General features: G+C 43.2%; 1 protein-coding gene across 11 annotated transcripts in view; it reads right to left on the bottom strand.

The window, feature by feature from the left end:
- Positions 1–22,054, bottom strand: part of pdlim5 (PDZ and LIM domain 5) — a 166,329-nt gene that overhangs the window by 16,819 nt on the left and 127,456 nt on the right. For all 11 annotated transcript variants that reach the window (XM_008111057.3, XM_008111060.3, XM_008111059.3 and 8 more), the window contains 2 exons: positions 5,529–5,697; positions 256–436 (listed from right to left, as the gene is read on the bottom strand). In XM_008111057.3, coding sequence (XP_008109264.1) covers positions 256–436; positions 5,529–5,697 — 350 coding nt within the window. The remainder of the gene's footprint in view (positions 1–255; positions 437–5,528; positions 5,698–22,054) is intronic.

Below are 22,054 nucleotides of genomic sequence, written 5' to 3'. Positions count from 1 at the left end.
TCCTGTGAATTGGACTAGAAACAGACCTAGATTTAGGGTTGTTGTATGTTCCAGAAGCATTGTCTCCTGATGTTTCACCCACATCTATGGCAGGCATCCTCAGAGGTTGTGAGGTATGGAGAAACTAAGCAAGGAAGGCCTAGATTTAACCCCAGGGATATAAATTTCCAGTCACTACTTTATTCAGAGGATCTAGTGTTAAAGGATTCCAACAGCAAGTCCAAACCCTTAGTAACTTGTTGAATTATTACTTACTCCCAGTATCTTCCTCTGGCATCGGGCACAGTCCGGGGCAAAAAACTTCTCATAACAGCCTTCGCAATAAAGAGCTCCTTTCTCTTCTACAAAGCCAATGTAAGCCATGGAGGTTTTGCAGTGGGAACAATTAAACTCCTCTGGATGCCAGGATTTCCCCAAGGCCACTAGAAAAGGCCCTCTGTTTTAAATAAACAAACAAAAATGTTAGACATTTTCTACCAGAAGCATGTAAATGTAAATTAATTCCAATTTCTCATTCAACGTCACATAGTTAAGTACAGTGTGACCCCCTGTACACATGTTTCATGTGAATAAATGAAACTGTGGATAATCGTGAACTTTATTAAATGAACAACTTCTAATGTAATAATACCATTGAGTTTTGCTGGAGAACACCAGAGATGCCTAGAAAGTATGCCTCTGAAGGCATTCCTAGTGCAACACGATGGTCAATTTCTGGCAGAAGCATACCACAGAATTTCCTTGAGAACCTAGAAAATGCTTAGAGAGGACATATTTTGTCACAGATGGGTAAACAAAACTGCAGATTATGCTTTAAAAAAGCATTCAGTGAGTATTTGCATTTCTCAAAATGTTGTCTACTAAAGAAAACAAACAACAAGGGTTATAAATGCAGTATTTAGAAGCAGCAATGTATTATACGCAGCTGAAATCAAAACTAATTTGAGAACGCAAGCTAATGAAGCTTTAAAAATAAAATTAGCCATGTTGGAACCAAGCTATATTTCAACTAATTACAACATAGCCACAGGCATTACCTTTATGCATTGTCTTAAAACAGAACACTAATTTTAAAATGTGAATAAAATAGTTTTTTATTTCAGAAAAAAACAATTTGAGTGTGTGCGTAATCGTATTCAAATCACCTGTCAACTTACTGCAACTCCATAAATTTCACATGATTTTCTCAGGCTAGGAATACTCAGAGATGGTTTCACACTGATTTTCTCTGAAATATAATCTATAGCACCCAGCATTTTTTGGCAGTCTCCCATCCAAGGACTAGCCAGGGATTAGTTTCTAGCATCAAATGGGGTCTAATTCCTTCAGGACATCCCACAGAACAAAATACAGTCCAAATTTCAGGATTTGCAATTGCTATTTCTATAGCATAACCAAAGTGAACACTCTATTGGAGAATGAGAAAAACTTAATAATTGTACTATAGTTAAATTTCAGTCAACTCCAAGATCGAATTCTTAATTTGACCAGTTTTCTCTACTAAAGAACAGAGGCTAATAAATTGCTGGGATTTGTTAATACAACAAATTAAATGTCTAGTAAAAAATACGTTATTTCATTTGTAAATCATTTTTTTATATTTAACATAGCTCATAGGTAACATACTACAAGGAGTCTTTCAAAATGTTTTTTAAACAATTCCTTCATGCAGCTTCAAGAAATCAGTTTAGAATCCGAGAGACACCCCTGCTGGCATGCGGTAACCTGAACAGTGCAAACACTGACCTAACCTGATACCCTCCAACCTCTGTACAAGCACCTTTTTACATCAATGCCCTTTCAGTTATGTAGCGATCAAACAATACAAGTCCTTATGTACAACAAAGTGCTCTCTTCTCACTGTGTCAGCACAGGCTAATTTACCAAACTCATTAGGGAAGGACCAACACTGAAGAGGTTCTTCTGGCCCCAGGTAGGATCACGTTTCCAACTGTCTGCTCTAATATGATATATCTGAGTATGAACAAAGCAAGAAGCAAGTATGTGGTATTTTGACGCCATCTGTTACATTTAGCAGGAAATGTTTATGCGTACAATATGTCAGTTTTCTAATGCCACTTTACAGCATTGGCATTATGACGAAGCCTGCTTAAATCAGTATTAAAGTCAAGTTTAAAAGCATATGCATGCTTTTTTCCAATATTTCATTGTATTCAGGACATATTACTGAATTCTGTAGTTGACATTAACCTAAATAGTGCATAAATCACAAGTAAGATAAAAAAATCAACACATTACTTTCAGTGATTTGGATGGCAAACTCATGCTTGTGTATAACATAATGTGAATAAAAAATTAGAAAAAGAAAACATAGTATGCATGGGATGTCTTTAGGGCTCACCACAGAAAACTGAGCCGCCACTCCCCAGTGCATTCAGATATGACCATTGCTCGGACTTTCTACCTAATACAGAATGTGCTTTATGTTCTATATTTATAAATAACTGAAGATAGCTTGAAACAAAACTTGCTCCAAGAGCCATCTCTCTGCATGCATTTCGTGTTCTATTACTATGTTAGCTCACAGAGATTGAGGGTCAGCTTTAACAACGGCTTTAATATATATAATGTAATCCCGCGTATGAAAAAAAATATTTTTAACAAAATGAGAACAGAGTACTTTCTTTACCTGGTGTGATACTTGTCTGAGCATTACAATAACTCAAAGAGAACTGCTTGTGTTTGTTGAATGGTATAAAGTTAAGTCACTTTTTGCTAAAACCACAAAGTAATCCAAAAGTTGATTTCTTAAAGATGCATCAATAGATGATAATATAAAGATTTTTATCCTAATAATCTCTCTTTTTTTTTTTACTGCGCTCCTTCCCTATGTTAGCTATGTTTTTACACTGCAAAAAACATGTAACATTGTCTTGGAGAAAAATGTATCTGATAAATGCCATGATAGCATTTCAATTTACTTTTTAAAAGTATAAGAAAACATGTAAATAAAATCTGAGGAATAAAAACCCCCACTTTATAAGCAAATTACAGAAAATATACCAATCACAAAGCTCCTGGGAATAATACATGTATTTGTTTTTAAATTGGCAACTGACTATTTTTAGACCACTGTGTCATGAAAAGACATTAAAAGACATACTATGAATCCTTGAATTCTCTCAAGGTACCATCGTTATAGTGCATATTACACGCATTTAATAGCTATTTTATACATGGGAAAACAGTCTATGCTGTAAAAAGTTTTTTTAATTATACAATTCGAATGAGAAATGTATCAATAATTGAAGATAAAAATTAAAAAGTTATGAGATGCCCTCACGTAAATTTTAGGCATGGTTATTTTATGCCTTCTTGTAAGCTAATCAGGCTTACAGTATGGTTTGGCTGCAAAACATATGTGCAGAGGAATGTCATTTAATCCAGTTCTTACCTTTTCATAGGTAATACTGTCTCAAAGGGCATGAACTGTAATTATACTAAAACCTCAATCCTGAAAGCTATCATAAACTCCCAAAAGCACTGTAGTGCAATACTGTCACTTATCTTTTGCTTTCATCTGTGCTATAAATTTAAAGTGCTTGTCTGTTTGTTATGCTATACAAATCTATATGCTTCATCACAGAGTTACAAATCAAGGCATAATTTCTAGCAAAACCAAGATAAAATTTGTTTTGGTTGGTACGTTGGCTACCTTCTGAACACATGTTGGATTTCTGTACTTTTTTGCTCTAGATTCTGATTTGGGGAAAAGTGAGTCAAATGTACATTCTAATCTAGAATACATAATGAAGAGTCAATTTTGACAAAATTTGATTTCTAGTCCTATGCAAACATTCTAAAATATTTGTGCACATCCAAGATTAATTTGAAAATCCCTACCTACCCCCCCCCCCCCCCCCCCCCCGCAGCCACCAAAGAAAAAGGATTTCAACAATACATTTTGCCTGGAAAGAGATTTTTAGGATTAGTACAACTCAAATGCATGGGTCATTCAAATTGTAAGTGAAATGATTGATATCAGCTTACACACCCATCAGGTATATATCTGCTAGTATGTTAAAATGCACTGGGCAAATTTGATTTCTAGTATCTGTATCTAATCCTACATATATCATTAACAACCTTGCTGATTCTCTGGATGAGGTGACGACAGAAGAGGAACATTTTACTGCCATGAGAAGAGAGGTTGGAAGGAAGCAATTGACAATTGTTCATCATCCCTTGGCGATTGTCTTACTGTAATTATGTATTTATATATCTTTATCAAGTTTCACCTGCTTGGCTAAATTACTTATTACTGCTCATTGTTATGTTGCCACTTTTTAGACATAATCTTAGTGTCTCAACTGAATATTCTACATTCATTTCATGCTATACTGTATCACTTGTCAATGCGCATGCATTTGTAGACAGCCTTTATCTTTTGTGGCTGATTTCCAATTACCACTTGGCAACCAAAGAGAGTTACTGCTTGATAGCTAATTCACCACATCTTGTTAAGCCATTCATAATCCTCCTATTGTTGCTTTCGGTCAACCAGCTACTTTAAAGAAGCTGTTGATGAGAGCTACAACTTGAAAATTCTGAATCATATCATATTGCATCTACGTATTGCATTTGGAAGAAATTATTTTTACCATTTGTCTAGGTTACCATAACATCTTCTATACATAGCCTTTACTTCTGAACATGACAGCCAAACTCCTAAGAAACCTTCATATACATGAGTTTTAGCAATTATATATCATTCCTGTATAAAGTTCGTATGGAAGCAATTAAAAAAACAGTTGTGTGCTCCAAAGAAATTATCTATGCTTCCTATTTTGATTCTACATCCGTCTGTATTTGTTTTTTCATGTATTTATATTCAGGGTTTCACTGCAATGAATCATTACCTGAGCCAATATTTACATATTTGTTCTGTGTTTTGTTTCTCATGTTTCTTGTCTACCATTTGAGTTTTTTCTTCAACATATCAGTTTTCCTAGTTTCAAAAAGTATTTGATTATCCGATGATTGACTTTTTCATAATATGGCTTGAATTTATATTTATGCAAGTTCCTCCCTTCCTGAATCCCAAGTGTCATTTAATACAGTTCCATCTGAAGCTCCAAGATTAATTGATTTATTTCAGTATGAGCTTTCAGTGATATGAAACCCATGAAAGCTCATGCTGTAATAAATAGTCATGCAGATTGAAATCTATTAAATAAATGACTTAGGCTGCTAGATTCCTCCCCCTTCCTCTTTTTTATGGCATAACAGATTTACAAGGGTTGTTCTTTAAGAATTCAGACAGTTATATCTGAGTGTTTCTAATTTAAATACATGTACATGAAAGATGAAATAATGACCTCTTTGAAATTGTGAGCTGGAAGCAAAATATTTGCAATTGTACATCACATAATGCTCAATGTCAAAATACCTTAAATAATCTCAGTCTATGGATGGAGAATTATTTCCTCAGGTAAAAACTGTTCAGATTAACAATTCAAAAGTTATATGTAAAACTTATACTGAAGTGTGGGAGGGCATCTACAAACCTAATTACTTGATTGCAGTGGGCACACATTGGAGTTCGCTTTCCTGCTGGAATATGTTCTGCTCGCTGAACTAAGGTGTCTTCATCCGTTAACACATTTGCTGCAATTTTTTCACTGGAAACAGTTGCTCCTGGTCCAATACTATTATTTGATATCCAGCCACTTCCAGCTGCAGTAAAATAAAATTGAAGTAAATTTTAACCTAGGCATGCAGAGATGGGGGTAATAGCCTTTAAAACATTTTAGGCCTAATACAGGATTTCTATATGGGTTCACAGATCTCTATGTGATGTTTAAGAACACTGAAAACTTTTTAAAATGTATTTCTAAATGTACACAGAGATGCTATCCAAACTGGTGCAACTAAGAACACTTAACTTAAAGATGTCAAAAACTAAATTTTCAAGAACTTTTAAAATTACAATTTAATAAAAAATATTTTATCAAAGAACTTAATAATGAGATAAATTTAAATCAAGGATATAAAAGTATAATGTCTCAGGAACTCCAAAATGCTCCAAAATGTTCACGTAGGTGATTGAGATAGTGATACCTTTGCTTTCTAATGGTTTAATGTGCATAAAATATTGTGTCGTCAAAACTGTGCCGTCCGCCGGACAATAAAAAACTATAAAACTGAAACGTGCTGTCCTTTATCCGGGCGAACTGCAAATCCCTATAAGCTGTCCTATAGATATTGAACGACTGAGTCTGGATAACTTCAAAAAAGGATGTTTATTCATACAAGGTTGTAAACCTGGCACAGATCTTAAAGTTGCAGAAAATGAAACAAATTTCTATAGGTTTTAGGTACAGAATTATCCCTGGTTCCAGAAAGCAAAGGTGATTATAAAACCACTATACCCTAATCACGCTGCCTATATTAGAAGGAGAAACTCTTTCCTTCCCTATCTTTACAGCAAAGATTAGTTCTAGAAGCGACAGAATAACCCTGCTCCTCCAACTAGATTTCCTATTCCAGATCAATATAATTCAATACTTATCTAATTTGGATAGGCTTAGATTGGCCTGGTTTTGAGGATGATTTGTCCCAGTTAGCCTTGCACAGCTCCAGCACGTTGGAAGACTATAGCCAGAATGAAGCTCCAAAATGGAGACTAGACCCTGGTAAAAAGGGCGGTCCTAAGATGTTGCATTCTTTGACCAATCACTGCAAAGAAAACTGCAGCCAGCTCTTGCAGATTCCAAGCCACTTTTCCTAGGCCTTTGCAGCCAGAGGCTCAAACAAAATGTAAAGGAGGGAAAACAAACAAACGACCAATAGGTAAGGCAAACCATCGTCCTGGGGGACGGAACACTCCCCGCTAAATTCCCAGGATGTGGGAATTTACCAATCAAAAACATACAAACACCTTTGTATACACAACAATACAAACACTAGAACTTTAAACATCTCCAATAAGCAACACGAGGTCACTAATTGGTCTGTCCAAAATGGACACTTTGCCTCTGTTGAAAATCTTTAATTGAACTTTCCTGACCTTACCGTCCGGGCAAGGAAAGGTCTTTAATACAATGCCCATGGGCCACGCATGGCGGGGCAAGTCTTTGTCCTTTAACAACACAACGTTGTTAACCTCAATGTTGTCCTGTGGGCTTTGCCAGATTCTTCTAGCTTGAAGCTGGCTTAAGTACTCAGCTTTCCACCTTTTCCAAAAGTGGTTGGCCAAGGACTGCACCTGTTTCCACAGGGCACGGTGAGTTCCGTCCGGAACTGGCAACATGACGTCCTTCCATCCTGGCACCTTTTGTGTCAAAATAAGTGCAGGAGTCAGTGGTTGTAAGTTCTCAGGGTCACTGGTAAGGGGAACCAGCGGCCGGTTGTTGATAATTGCGGTAACTTCCGCCATAAGTGTCACCAAAACATCATGCGTCAATGACCTATGACTCAAAAACATGGCATTAAGGATTTTGCGACTAATACCAATCATCCTCTCCCAAACACCACCCATATGGGAGGCGTGAGGAACATTGAAAGTCCACATAATTTGTTCAGTATTCGTAAAGTTCTGAACCTTTGGGTCTCTCCCAAACCTAGACACACAATTGAGTTCTTTGGTCGCACCTACAAAATTGGTGCCACAGTCCGACCGAATTGACTTAATTGGCCCTCTGAGGGCTATGAACCTTTTTAATGCGTTTAAAAATGATGAAGTGTCCATCCCTTCTATGACTTCTATATGGACAGCTCGTATTACTAAACAAGTAAACAAAACTGCCCACCTCTTGTTATTTACAACACCACCCCTGGTTTTCCTAGTGACAACCTCCCAAGGACCAAACACATCGATTCCCACATGGGAAAAGGGTGGGTCTGTCAAAGTCCTATCCTGAGGTAGTTCTGCCATCAACTGACTTTGACAGTTTCGCCTAAGGCGCCTGCATTTAACACATTTGAAAATACAACTGTTGACCAACCTTTTGGCATTAACTACCCACAGACCTTCATTTCTAAGGGCTGCCTCAGTTAGAGTTCTACCCTGATGATGGATCCTTTCATGGTGATGCCGAACGAGCAGCAATGCAGTGTGACTATTAGGGGGTATGATGATGGGGTTTTTTATGCACGCCTTGAGTTTAGCTTTGGCTAACCTTCCTCCAACTCTCAAAATACCTGTCACGACCCAGGCTACAGAGCACCAATAACCATACGCAGAGGCCAGATTCTATCTAATATCTTTATTAAGAGAATATATAAAGTTAATAAAAGCAAATGTAAAAGTTAGTCCAGAAGCAGACCTTTCAGGAAAGGTCAAAATTAGTCCAAAGAAACAATGTCCAATATGAAATATTAAGGTCCAAAGTTGTAATCCAGTAACCGAAACACTCACTTTGCCAGGCAAAGTGAGGGGAGATGACAAGGTCCTTTAGTCCATAAACTTGAGCAAGGCTAGGAAATAACTTGATACTTGAAACAAGGCTTGAATCGTGGAACAAGGTAACGAGGAACAAGAACAAGGTCCGTGGAATAACTTGGTAAAATCCGTGAAACTAGGCAAGGTTTAGTCCTGGGAAACAAGGCAAGGTCCGTAGGTAAACAAAGGCTGGGAAACAGGAGCGAAGGCTGGAAACAAGGACAAGGCTTGAGCAGGAACGAGGCTTGAAACGGAGCGCGCTGTCCAGACACAACTCGCTCCGGAGGCTGACGAATTGACTCCGCGAAGTTACTACGCGGGTAAAACACCTATATAGAGTCTAACTTTCCCGCCAAAGCAGTTCTCTGGGAACCAGAAACGAAAGCTAAACTCTGAGACCAGATGTTTGACTCCTTAAAGATTCTCACGAAAAGCAGGCTTAATTGGCTACATTCTTAGCTGCAATTCTAGCACTCCTGCGCGAAGCTGCTTCCAAACCCCTCTGTTGTTTACAAAACTCATGGCGAGAGAACACGGGAGATGTAGGCTCTGGGTTTGTTTGACATACTTCTGGGACACAACTTTCTTGCAGGTGCAAGGTTCCCAGATCTGCCTGGGAAAGATCTGGCTGAGAAGATTCCAGTTCTGACTGGGAAGGTAAAAAACCCAAGTTTTCTTCTTCATCAGGCATTACAATGTCATGAGCAGGACTACAAGGCCCATGAGTCATCACACTATCCCCCTCCTCAAGGCCCCTCCCAAACTGGGACTCTCTCCCCGAGGCACGAGGTCGCGGCTTGGCGGGATAGGTCTGATGAAAGCGACGGGTTAGATCAGGAGCATGGACTGTGGAGGCGTCTTCCCAAGAGCGTTCCTCAGGGCCAAAACCCACCCAGTCAATGAGATATTGCAGGCGGCGGCGGTGAAAGCGAGAATCCAAAATGTCCTGAACCTCGAACTCGTCCTCCCCATCCACCAAAATAGGGACGGGGGCCGGCCGGTCTACGTCTGGCCGCACACCATCCGCCGGAAGGAGCAGGGAGCGGTGAAACACTGGGTGAATGCGCATTGAACGCGGAAGTTGGAGTTTGAAAGTCACGGGGTTTAATTGGGCCACCACTGGATAGGGCCCAACGAAACGGGCATCTAACTTCCGGCAAGGGCGATGGGAGGGCAAAAAGCGAGTGGACAGAAAAACCCGATCTCCTACCTTGATTTCGGGGCCCGGCTGGCGATGTTTGTCCGCGTGACGTTTATAGTCCTCCTTGGCTTGGTCTAGTTGCTGGAGCAAAAGTTGTTGCACCGCTGTGAGTTCCTGCAGCCAATCCTCTGCTGCGGGAACTTCTGAAGTTTCAATGACAGGGGGAAAGAAACGTGGATGGAAGCCGTAGTTTGCAAAGAACGGCGTTTCTTTTGTGGAAGCTTGAACTCCATTGTTGTAGGCAAACTCTGACAGGGGTAACAGAGAAGCCCAATTGTCCTGTTGGTAGTTTACATAACAGCGAAGATACTGTTCCAAAGTGGCATTGGTGCGCTCCGTTTGCCCATCTGTTTGAGGATGATGAGCTGAAGATAAGCGAGAGTCTATGCCCAATAGTTTTTGTAGTGCCTTCAAGAAACGAGAGGTGAATTGAGATCCACGGTCTGTGACCAAACTCTTGGGTAATCCATGTAGTCTGAAAACATGTTGGAGGAATAGATCTGCAGTCTCTTTGGCCGTGGGAAGGCCTTCACAGGGAATGAAATGGGCTAACTTGGTGAAAAGGTCCACCACCACTAGAATCGTGGTGAATCCACAGGAAGGTGGTAGGTCAGTGATGAAATCCGCAGAGATTATTTCCCATGGGCGAGATGGAGTAGGAAGGGGATGCAGAAGCCCTGAAGGCTTTTCCCGTCTTGTCTTGGAGCGCTGGCACACTGGGCAGGTGTTGACATATTTTTCCACATCCTTGCGGATCTTGGGCCACCAGAAATCTCTTAGGATCAAATGCATGGTTTTAAATAGTCCGAAATGCCCTGCTGGCTTGCAGTCATGACACAGACGAAGTGCTTTTTCCCTGCCCTGCCCTGGTGGGATATAAACATGATTTCTATAGCAAAGCAGTCCATCCTTAAGTGAGAAGGGAAATTGCAGCCCTTGACGAAGTTGGTCCTGCGCCCAGGCATCTGCTTGTTGACTAGCCCTGATTTCTTGAGCACAGAGGGGTCCAGGAGTAGGGGAAGTTGAATCAATGAGAGTGGATTTGGTGTTCCCCACTGTGAGCGTGGCAAAGTTCTCGGGCTGTAATAGTTGGGATTCAAAGGTCTCCTTGCGTCCTGCAGCGTATTCCGGTTTGCGTGACAGGGCGTCTGCTTGCTTAGTTTGAGCTGGGGTTACATAATGAATCTGGAAGTTAAAACGTTCAAAGAATAAAGCCCAACGTTGTTGCCTCTGATTTAGTTTGCGGGCAGTTCTTAGATGCTCTAGATTCCGATGATCAGTATGGACTTCAATGGGAAATTTGGCCCCTTCTAGCCAATGTCTCCAAGTTTCAAAGGCTGCCTTTATGGCCAATAGTTCCTTTTCCCAAATGGTGTAATTTCTCTCTGGTGCGGTTAGTTGACGGGAATAAAAGGCACAAGGATGCAGGTGGTCTCCCACCCGTTGTAGGAGTACAGCCCCAATTGCCACATCAGAGGCGTCCGCTTGCACAACAAAAGGGGTTCCAGGATCTGGGTGCTGAAGGATTGGCTGGGACGTGAATAATTTCTTTAGTTGCTGGAACCCTTTCTGTGCTTGATCAGTCCAGCGGAAGGGCTGTTTTCCACGGATGCAGCTAGTGATTGGGTCAGACCAGCGGGCAAAATCTGGAATGAACTTGCGGTAATAGTTCGCGAACCCCAAGAATCGCTGCACCTCTTTCTTGTTAGTTGGCGCCCGCCATTCCAATACTGCTGAAACCTTGGCTGGATCCATGGAGAGCCCTAGAGGCGAGATACGGTACCCGAGGAAATCTACCTCTTGTAGATCAAAAGCGCATTTTTCCAGCTTGGCATAAAGTCCATGATCCCGCAATCGTTGTAACACCATTTTGACGTGGTTCTCATGTTCTGATTGTGATCTAGAAAACACCAAAAAATCGTCCAGGTAGATTATCAAGAACCTATCTAGATAGTCCTGAAAAATGTCATTGACAAAATGCTGGAACGTTGCGGGTGCTCCGCATAATCCATAATTCATAACTCGGGACTCGAATAATCCGAATTTAGTCTGGAAGGCGGTCTTCCACTCGTCCCCTTCTCTGATGCGAACTAAGTTGTAAGCCCCCCGAAGATCCAGCTTGGTGTAAACCTTGGCTCCTCGAAGCCGATCCAGTAGATCCGAGATTAAGGGCAGGGGATAGCTGTTCCGCTTGGTGATATTGTTCAATGCTCTGTAGTCCACCACCAAGCGTAGTTCCCCTGACTTCTTCTTCACAAACATCACTGGGGAAGCGGCTGGGGATTGAGAGGGTCTAATGAATCCCTTACGAAGGTTTGACTCTATGAATTCCCTGAGAGCTTCTTGCTCTGGTTCAGTCAGGGAGTATAGATGCCCTCGCGGGATCGGGGCCCCCTCCACCAGGTCAATGGCACAGTCATAAGGTCTATGTGGGGGTAATTTCTCGGCTTCTTTTTCATTGAATACATCCCAATACTCGGAGTACTTTTTGGGCAGGGTGATGATGGGCTCGGTGTCTGTGGCATGGCAGACCTTGGCTACGAGGCAATGGTTTTGGCAGTACTGTGAGGCAAACTGCAGTTCTCTGTTGGACCAGGAGATGCTAGGGTCGTGGAGAGTCAGCCATGGAATTCCCAAAATCACAGGGAAATGGGGAACTTCGGTAACAAAGAAGGAAATCTCTTCCATATGTTCCCTTATCCACATCCTGGTGGGTTCCGACCACTGGCTTACGGGGCCCGTCTTGAGGGGGCGGCCGTCTATGGCTTGCACCACACGGGCATTCTTGAAGTCATGATATTGTAATCCCAGAGAGTCGGCATACTCTCTATCAATGAAATTGTTGGTGGCTCCGGAGTCTATCATGGCGTGGATCATGACGGGTCCCTTTTTTGCTGACCATAAGGTGACCACTAGAAGGAACAGGACCCCGGTTGGCGGCTCTTGAATGGGTTTTTTGACCGGGTTGGCGAGCCTCTCTACGCCCGGTCGTTGGCTTCCCCCGCCGGCTGTGTGACAGCCGGCTCAGACGCCTTCGTCTCCGTGGAGGACGCCGCCGCAAGACGGGCGGCGGGCTTCCCTTTGGCTGGGCACTCTCTGGCGAAGTGGCCCCCGTTCCCGCAGTACCAACAGAGGTTTAAACGTTGGCGGCGAGCCTTCTCGGCAACATCTAATCTGGGCCGCACATTGCCCAACTGCATCGGCACCTCCTCGCTTCCTCTGGGGTATGGGGTTGGTGGTGGGGGTCTCCACACTGGACGTGGCTGAACGCTGGCGGGAGCGGGGGGTTTTGCCCCAGCTCTACCGCTCTGGCCTCGAACCCACTGTTTCCTGTTGGCAATCATGACTTCAGCCCGTAAACATTGATCAATGAGTGCTTCGAGGGTCTGGGGAGGGTCCACCTTGGAGATTTCCTCCAGCATTTCGATGTTGAGACCCTCCCGGAATTGACCTCTGAGGGCTACATCATTCCAGCCGGTGTTGTGGGCCAGCACTCGGAACTCGGCTATGTACTGAGACATGGGTCTGTCTCCTTGAAAGAGGCGCCGGAGTTTGTGACCGGCTGCCTCCAAATTGTCCTCGATTCCCCAGGTCTCCTTAAGGTGATCCAAGAAGCGTTGCGCTGATCTTAGGTGGGGGGAGGCTTGGTCGAACAGTGCCGTCGCCCAGTTGGCCGCTGGTCCGTCTAGAAGACTGTAAACCCACGCCACCTTGATGTCTTCTTGGGGAAACTCGGCAGCACGGGCCTCTAGATAAGCTTGACATTGGCGACGGAAAACATGAACCTTAGAAGCTTCTCCAGTAAACTTGGTTGGCAACGCCATGGCCGGAAGACGGATTCCGCGTTCCTTCAAACCCTTTATTTCCCCATCCTGTGCATTGAGCTTATCACGGATTCGGTCCACCTCATCCTTGTCGATGGTGTAGGTAATCGGCTGGCCGCCCGGTCCAGGTACGGTTCCGGTAGACATTCTGGCCGAGGTTAATTGGTGCTTAGGGTGGCGCGGAGTCAAACTGTCACGACCCAGGCTACAGAGCACCAATAACCATACGCAGAGGCCAGATTCTATCTAATATCTTTATTAAGAGAATATATAAAGTTAATAAAAGCAAATGTAAAAGTTAGTCCAGAAGCAGACCTTTCAGGAAAGGTCAAAATTAGTCCAAAGAAACAATGTCCAATATGAAATATTAAGGTCCAAAGTTGTAATCCAGTAACCGAAACACTCACTTTGCCAGGCAAAGTGAGGGGAGATGACAAGGTCCTTTAGTCCATAAACTTGAGCAAGGCTAGGAAATAACTTGATACTTGAAACAAGGCTTGAATCGTGGAACAAGGTAACGAGGAACAAGAACAAGGTCCGTGGAATAACTTGGTAAAATCCGTGAAACTAGGCAAGGTTTAGTCCTGGGAAACAAGGCAAGGTCCGTAGGTAAACAAAGGCTGGGAAACAGGAGCGAAGGCTGGAAACAAGGACAAGGCTTGAGCAGGAACGAGGCTTGAAACGGAGCGCGCTGTCCAGACACAACTCGCTCCGGAGGCTGACGAATTGACTCCGCGAAGTTACTACGCGGGTAAAACACCTATATAGAGTCTAACTTTCCCGCCAAAGCAGTTCTCTGGGAACCAGAAACGAAAGCTAAACTCTGAGACCAGATGTTTGACTCCTTAAAGATTCTCACGAAAAGCAGGCTTAATTGGCTACATTCTTAGCTGCAATTCTAGCACTCCTGCGCGAAGCTGCTTCCAAACCCCTCTGTTTACAAAACTCATGGCGAGAGAACACGGGAGATGTAGGCTCTGGGTTTGTTTGACATACTTCTGGGACACAACTTTCTTGCAGGTGCAAGGTTCCCAGATCTGCCTGGGAAAGATCTGGCTGAGAAGATTCCAGTTCTGACTGGGAAGGTAAAAAACCCAAGTTTTCTTCTTCATCAGGCATTACAATGTCATGAGCAGGACTACAAGGCCCATGAGTCATCACAATACCCTCCTTGTCTAGAAATGGGTTTAACTCATTTAGAAGACTTTGATTAGGGATGTTGAGCCCTTGCTCTAGCCTAGCTATTTCCTGCTTGAAAGCAGATCTCTGTACTGACTTGAATATGACGCTCTTAGCCTTTATCATATCCTGGACCTGTAAAGGCTCACTATCTTTGCAAGCTAAACGATGTATAAGCCTAGCAACTGCTCTAAGAAGACTGTTCCACTCCGAAAAACATTCAAAACGGTGTGGTTCCAGGCAAGATCTTTGGCCCATCTTGATTTCTGTGGTCATCTTGCAAACTTTCACCTCTGGACTTCGTGAGACTTGAGCATTCATAATGTCCGAAAACCTTTGCTCATCTTTCGAGAGCGCTGTGGCTTCGTCTCTCTCAGAGACTTTGAAGATGGAGGAATACTCTGGAGTTATTGCTTGGCAGTAGACTGAGATGTGACTTAGGCAACTGCGCACAAGTGTAGGACGTCCACCTTTAAGCACCTGTGCTTGATTGGAGTCCAACGACGATGGTGGGTGCATCTTGTTTATGCACACTGGGCCTGTAACTGTCCAGCCTAGTGGTAGCAGCTGAGCAATGGGCGCCCCTGGAGGTCCCTTAACTTGGTCGTTCACATAGAACAAGTTCGGACAGTCCGCACCAAGCAGAAGGGCAATGTCCACATCTGGACGGAAAGCAGGTATGGCATTCTTTAATCGTCGCAAATGTGGATGAGCCTCCACAACTTCTCTAGTTACAATTTGTTTTTTGTTCCGAGGGATGGAGGAACACTCAATCAGGTCTGGCAACTTGAACTGCCTCTTCTGGTCGCAAGAGGAGACAACAAAGCCAGATGCTATGCGACCCTGCAACTTCTTTTTTCCTGCACACGTAGTCATAGTGTAGTCAACCATCTTGGTTTTAAGGTCAAACATGCGGAAGAACTCTGGAGTAGCCAGGGAGGCGTCGCTCTGTGAATCCAGGGCCACATAGAGTCTCTTTCTAAGCCAAGGGCTCTTGGCTGGATATACATCCGCTAGGCAGATAGGATGACAAACTCTGTACTGGTGCGAGTCAGAACACAGCTCTGTACAGGCGACTGCTGAAACCTCCACCTGCATCTCTGGTACGACTGGCTTGTCGGTGTCTTCGACTGCTGACTTTTCTTTTGGTGAAACGTTCCCTTTGGGGTGGGAGATGACACTGGAGTTGTGCATTGCGGTGCAATGCTTGAGGCTGTTGCATTTCTCACACTTGACGTTTTCTTTGCAGTTGGACGCAAAGTGTGGAGTTGCTCCACAGCATCTAAAGCAGATTCCCTGCTTTTGAACTAGCTGTTGCCTCTCTTTGTATGACTTTCTACTAAACTCCCTGCAGTTGGCCAAGCTGTGAGGCTTTTGGTGGATAGGGCAAAGCAACTCTTTTACCTCCGACCTGGGTTCATCAGTCTTGTGTTGAGTTTCGACTGCCTTTACGCTGACAGGTCTATTGGCCTCTCTAGGTGGTTTTTTCTCCACTTTAGGTGCCTTCTCTGGCTGGGTCCCTTGGTATAAGGTGGGGAGGCCCGTCTGCGGATCATTCCTTTCTCTGGCCGCCCTGGTGATGAACTGGACCAAATGAGAAAATGGAGGGTATGCCTGGGAGTGGGCCTCCTTGTAGTTGAAGACCTCCTGTCCCCAGCGTTCTTGCAAAGTGAAGGGCAGCTTGGTCAAGATCTGCCTCTGGGACAGGTGCTGATCGAGGCACTTCAAACCGGGCAGTTCTGGATTCTCCTTGGCCGACTCTAATTCCGTAAGGAGATCGCTGAGGTCCCACAAGAGTTTGAAGTCTTTGAGTTTCAAAGCTGGGAACCTTTGGAGCTTGTCCATAAGAGATGCTTCAATCTCTGTGCTGGCCCCATACCTCTGCTGCAACCTGGCCCAGGCCTTTTCCAGGGCTTTGTCGGGATCGGCTACGTGGGCTGCGTAGATCTTCTTAACTTGTGAGGATGAGGCTGGGCCCAACCATGCAGCCAGAAGAGTCAGTTCTTCCTCAGGCAATAACTTTAAGTCTCTGATTGCTCTCTGGAAGGTGGCCTTCCAGAGAAGAAATTCCTCAGGCTTGTCCGAAAACTTTTCGACACCCTTGTCCTTAAGATCTCTTCTGGGGCTTCTGATGATGGAGACAAGCTGGGACTCTGGCGTCGAAGGGAACAATTGAGGAGTTTGCTGTTGTGGAGTGGACTCCCACCGTGCACCTTGCGTCAACCTTTGGCCTCTTGGAGGGATGACATCGACCACTGACGAATCGGTGGCTCCCTGTGCAGCTGTCTGTAAGGGCCAACTAGCACTTGGCCTTGAGGCCCTGATTGACTGACCTAGGGATTTAGCAGGAGGCACAGGTAGCTCGGGCAAGGGTGAGCTCCCCGCTATGACGCTCTGCTCTGCAGGAAACTCAAAAGTGACTTTGGGGCCCTGCTCTGGGTAAGGAGAGAAGTCTTCCTGTTCCTTATCCGAAAACTGGCTGTTTAAGCTATTAAGATGCACAAGCACCTTGGAAGAAGGGTCCTGCTTCGGCAACTGACTTACATTTTCTTCTGTGAGTGGCTCAATTAGGGCCTTGGCCAAAGTCTCAGCCCTTACCTTTTTGGCAGTAGCATCCATCCTTATTCTAAGCATTTCTATTTCACCTTGCCTTTGGGCCTGTTCCATTTGCATTTCGCTTTGTCTACGGGCCTGTTCTATTTGCATTTCGCTTTGTCTACGGGCCTGTTCTATTTGCAGTCGTTGCTCTTCTTCTTTAAAGGGAAGGGTGAGATCAGCTGCCTTAGCATCAGCCTCCGCCCCCGCTACCTTGCTCTTTAGCTCCAGACGTGCAGCCTCCTTAATGTGCAAGGCAGCTAGGGAAGAGATGGCACTCCCAGCAGCAGAAGACTTGCTAGAGTGGCTATGTTTAGATGATGCACACTCCCTTAGCTTAGATACCTGGCTAGAGCGGTTGGACTTAAGACTAAGTGCCACAGCAGGTGATTTTAAAAGATTGGTCTCATGGCTGCATAAGGAAGACTGATTTCCTTTTGGCTCAGACCTTAGATTAACAGGTGGAGAACTAAATTCCAAGGCATCTAGAATTGCCCTCACCTTGTTTTCTTTCTCATTAGTGTCAGCTAAGACACTCACTATTTCTAACTCTGAATCCTTGGCGTTAATGCGCTCGAGGACCTGGACTATCTTAGACACCAAACCCCTCCAGAGACCGAAGGTCTCTTCAAGGTCGGTCTGTAATATGGATGGCACCCTTGTAATACCCAAGCTCTCAATTCTGTCCATCAATGTTACAATTCGCTCCCATGCCGAACCTAACCTCACATGGAGGAGCTCCTTTTCACCTATTAGATGGGCTAGCATCTTGGCTGAAGGGTGCTTTATCCTTTGGGGCCTTTCATTCCTACTTTCAGCCTCAGAAGGAGGTATACCATCTGTATCATCTTGAAATTGCATAGACATTATGTATTCTTAATAGCAAGTAAATTTACAACAAAAGCAAATACAACATACCAGCAAGTAAATTTACAATAAAAGCAAATGCAATATATAATACAATGCACAACACTTAACCATAGCAATATATATCACTAAGTAACTATACTTTACAAAGATTGTGACCTTTGGCGCCAGATTTTAGTGGGCAAGCTGCAAAATGCCAACTGACAGCAACTTGCCACTTGATACCTCCCTTGCCCGAGTGACGTAAACTGCCAAAATGGCGACTTCGCCAAATTTTCAAGCACCTCGTGCTCTGCGGCTCGAGGCCTGCCGCCGAAGGAGCACCGAGGCTGGCTTTGGAAAGGAGGAGAGAAAAGACGCCTCCTCCCCGCTGTGAAGGGAGGTCACCACCGCAGGACGATGAAGCAGGTCACCGCCGCAGGACGATGAGGCAGGTCACCACCGCAGGACGATGAGGCAGGTCACCACCGCAGGACGATGAGGCAGGTCACCACCGCCAGGCGATGAGGCAGGTCACCACCGCAGGACGATGAGGCAGGTCACCACCGCAGGACGATGAGGTAGGTCGAAGCCGGCCGAGTGCTCCGGCCGAACTCGCAGCAGCGTTGCCAGGCCTGTCCAGGTTCTAGCCTGGTTCTGGTGGGCTTCACGCCTCAGAGCCAGCCAAAGAACTGTCGCTGGTGCTCCGCGGCTCGAGGTCTACCGCCGAGGGAGCCCTGGACGTTGCTGGGAACTGCACAGCCTGTGCAAACCCAGAAAGCCACTGGGCCACGTGCGCACACGCGAGCCAAATAGCAAGGAAATAGAGCCCCACTATTTGACTCCTTCAGGTCTGAGAGCGGGCTCCACTGCCTCAGACGCTGGTAGAGTCTTTAGGTATGCAGACTGAGCTCAGGCGGAAAAGCCGCGGCCTAAACTAAACTTCCTAAACTATAAAAAACTATAAGCCGTGCAAGCTAGCTCAAGCGGAAAAACCGCTGATCTACCTCAAAACTGTGCCGTCCGCCGGACAATAAAAAACTATAAAACTGAAACTTGCTGTCCTTTATCCGGGCGAACTGCAAATCCCTATAAGCTGTCCTATAGATATTGAACGACTGAGTCTGGATAACTTCAAAAAAGGATGTTTATTCATACAAGGTTGTAAACCTGGCACAGATCTTAAAGTTGCAGAAAATGAAACAAATTTCTATAGGTTTTAGGTACAGAATTATCCCTGGTTCCAGAAAGCAAAGGTGATTATAAAACCACTATACTCTAATCACGCTGCCTATATTAGAAGGAGAAACTCTTTCCTTCCCTATCTTTACAGCAAAGATTAGTTCTAGAAGCGACAGAATAACCCTGCTCCTCCAACTAGATTTCCTATTCCAGATCAATATAATTCAATACTTATCTAATTTGGATAGGCTTAGATTGGCCTGGTTTTGAGGATGATTTGTCCCAGTTAGCCTTGCACAGCTCCAGCACGTTGGAAGACTATAGCCAGAATGAAGCTCCAAAATGGAGACTAGACCCTGGTAAAAAGGGCGGTCCTAAGATGTTGCATTCTTTGACCAATCACTGCAAAGAAAACTGCAGCCAGCTCTTGCAGATTCCAAGCCACTTTTCCTAGGCCTTTGCAGCCAGAGGCTCAAACAAAATGTAAAGGAGGGAAAACAAACAAACGACCAATAGGTAAGGCAAACCATCGTCCTGGGGGACGGAACAATAAAATTAAAGTGTATATGAAACAAAAATTAATTTCATGTTTAGAGTCCCAACCCCAACACATCTCTATGTACATATATATAAATACAAGCACTCAAAAATAAAATAAAAATAAAAATCTAAAATCCAAAACATTTAGGTACCAAGCAGTTTGGGTAAAAGATACTCAACCTGTATTTAAAGAGTTTGTTAAACATCCCAATAATAGTTAAAATAGGCTGGCAAATCTTCTTCTCAAATGCAAAATTCCTACTGACACATGCAGTCTGGATGACAGTCATAGTTATTGCTGCTCCATGTCTAATGTCAGAAAGTTCAAACAAGTTGGTATTATGTATGATCTTGCTATTGCCAATATACATCTCTAAAAACTGACTTTTAGGACAGTTTGAAAGCAACTGTAATCCTATCTTGTTTGAATGCTAGTACAGCATGGCTGAATAGCAAAACACCAGATAATTAAACAAAGAAAACTTTAAACAAATAAATGAAAAGTGAATGATATGCCAGCATTCAGTGCAAATGAACAGAAATATGTAAACTGTAAGGGAGAAAAAATTTCATAACATGATGAGAAGTGATATTACTGGCAACAAACTTCCTGTTTGGACATAATGAAGAGAAAAAAATATCTTTGAGAATTGGCGTCCTGAGATTCTCTCTGCAGTACTACATGTAATACTAACAAAGCCAATATTCATGTGCCAACATAAAAGGTACCGAAATAGTCCAGTGAGAAAGAAGAGCAAGATACCATCTTAACTCATGACTCTGGATCCTTTGTTATTGTGTGCCTTTCCAATTTATGGGAACCCATATGCAAGTTGTATTGTTTTAAACTTTGTATATGGTATTTTATGACTGTTTTAACTGTTTTAACGTTTTAGTTCATTGTATATCAGTGTAACGGCATCAATTGCCACTTGTAAGCCACCCTGAGTCCCCTCGGGTGAGAAGGGCGGGGTATAAATAATTGAAATAAATAATAAATAAATAAATAACCCTATCATTGGGCTTTCTGAACAAGCTCTGTTCTTTACAAGAGAGAAAATAAACAACCCATAGAATGGTGACAAATCCAAATATGTTTAGGGTGCTAAATAATTGAAGTGTGAATGTGAAATGAAAGCAGGTTTACACAGAAGAGATAGCGTAGATATTTGTGTATAAGTCACCCTCATTTATAAGTTGAGGGTAGATTTGACCTGTGAGTGTCATTCCAGAGTGGAAAGCACCAGCATCATCTCAGATGATACATTTATTTCTGTCAATAGACAGGTCATTAAAAAAATGCAGATTGAAATTAACAAACATCTAGTTAAAATGCAGGTCAAAAAGGCAGTAAGGGTTGCAAAGAACAACTGTTAATAGATAAACTGTACATACAGAAATGGCTGGAAAATTAAAAGAATATAGACACATTTCAAAGGAAGGGATATAGCCCAAGGAACTCTCATGTAACCCAGAGTTCGTTGGGCATAGGATTTCTATACTAAAGATACTAAGTTCAGGCTCTAGCAACTGTAGATAGATCTGGAAAACCCCATAACTGGAAAATAAACTTTTGACCCATAAGATGCTTTGGACCATCACTTCCACAGTCAAAGCCCAAGAGTCTTGGAACTTCTTGGGGGCTTCCTTCTCCATGGGGCAATACATCTGTTCCAGGTTTTAGTTCAAGTTTTAAAGGAGCTATTAAAGGCACCAAATTCTACCTCTAAAGATGCTCAGGCCTGGATAATTCATCCAAAGTTTTGTTTAAAGCTTATAGAAGAGTCATTGTCTCTATGGCCAAAACTAATTAGTGACAAAAGATCTAGAAGGGCAAAAGTTCTCCACTTCCATTCTGCAGGGGCATTGTTTTTTTTTTTTTAATAGCCAGCACTGCAGTAGAAGGACCAATGATTGATTCTATGCAAGGCAACCTTCTGTGTTCTTAATATGGATTGAGTTGTTGACTTACCTAAAGGACTTATGATGTAAAGCTATATTGGCATCAGTACAGAGAACACCTAAATGAGCCGTCATTCATATCTAATCCATGTCATTAATTTTTCATCTACCTTTGTAAAATCAGCAGAAGAGCTCTCTGATTTTTCAAATTTAACCTGTGCTCAACTTCAATATAATGTATTTTTATCAGCTTCTGTTTTGCCCATTCCATAAAAAGATTCAATTAGTCGCTCAAATTTTCTGTTTAATCAAACCGTGAAGTTGATAAAGTGGTGGAGGTTAGGTCAGTTTTAGAGATAATGCTAGCACCTTTCTGAAACA

This window comes from Anolis carolinensis, chromosome 5 (assembly GCF_035594765.1).
Source record: "Anolis carolinensis isolate JA03-04 chromosome 5, rAnoCar3.1.pri, whole genome shotgun sequence".
In the NCBI taxonomy this organism is placed as follows: domain Eukaryota; kingdom Metazoa; phylum Chordata; class Lepidosauria; order Squamata; family Dactyloidae; genus Anolis; species Anolis carolinensis.
Note: the sequence above shows the minus strand (reverse complement) of the source record. Positions and strands in the feature narration are given on the sequence as shown.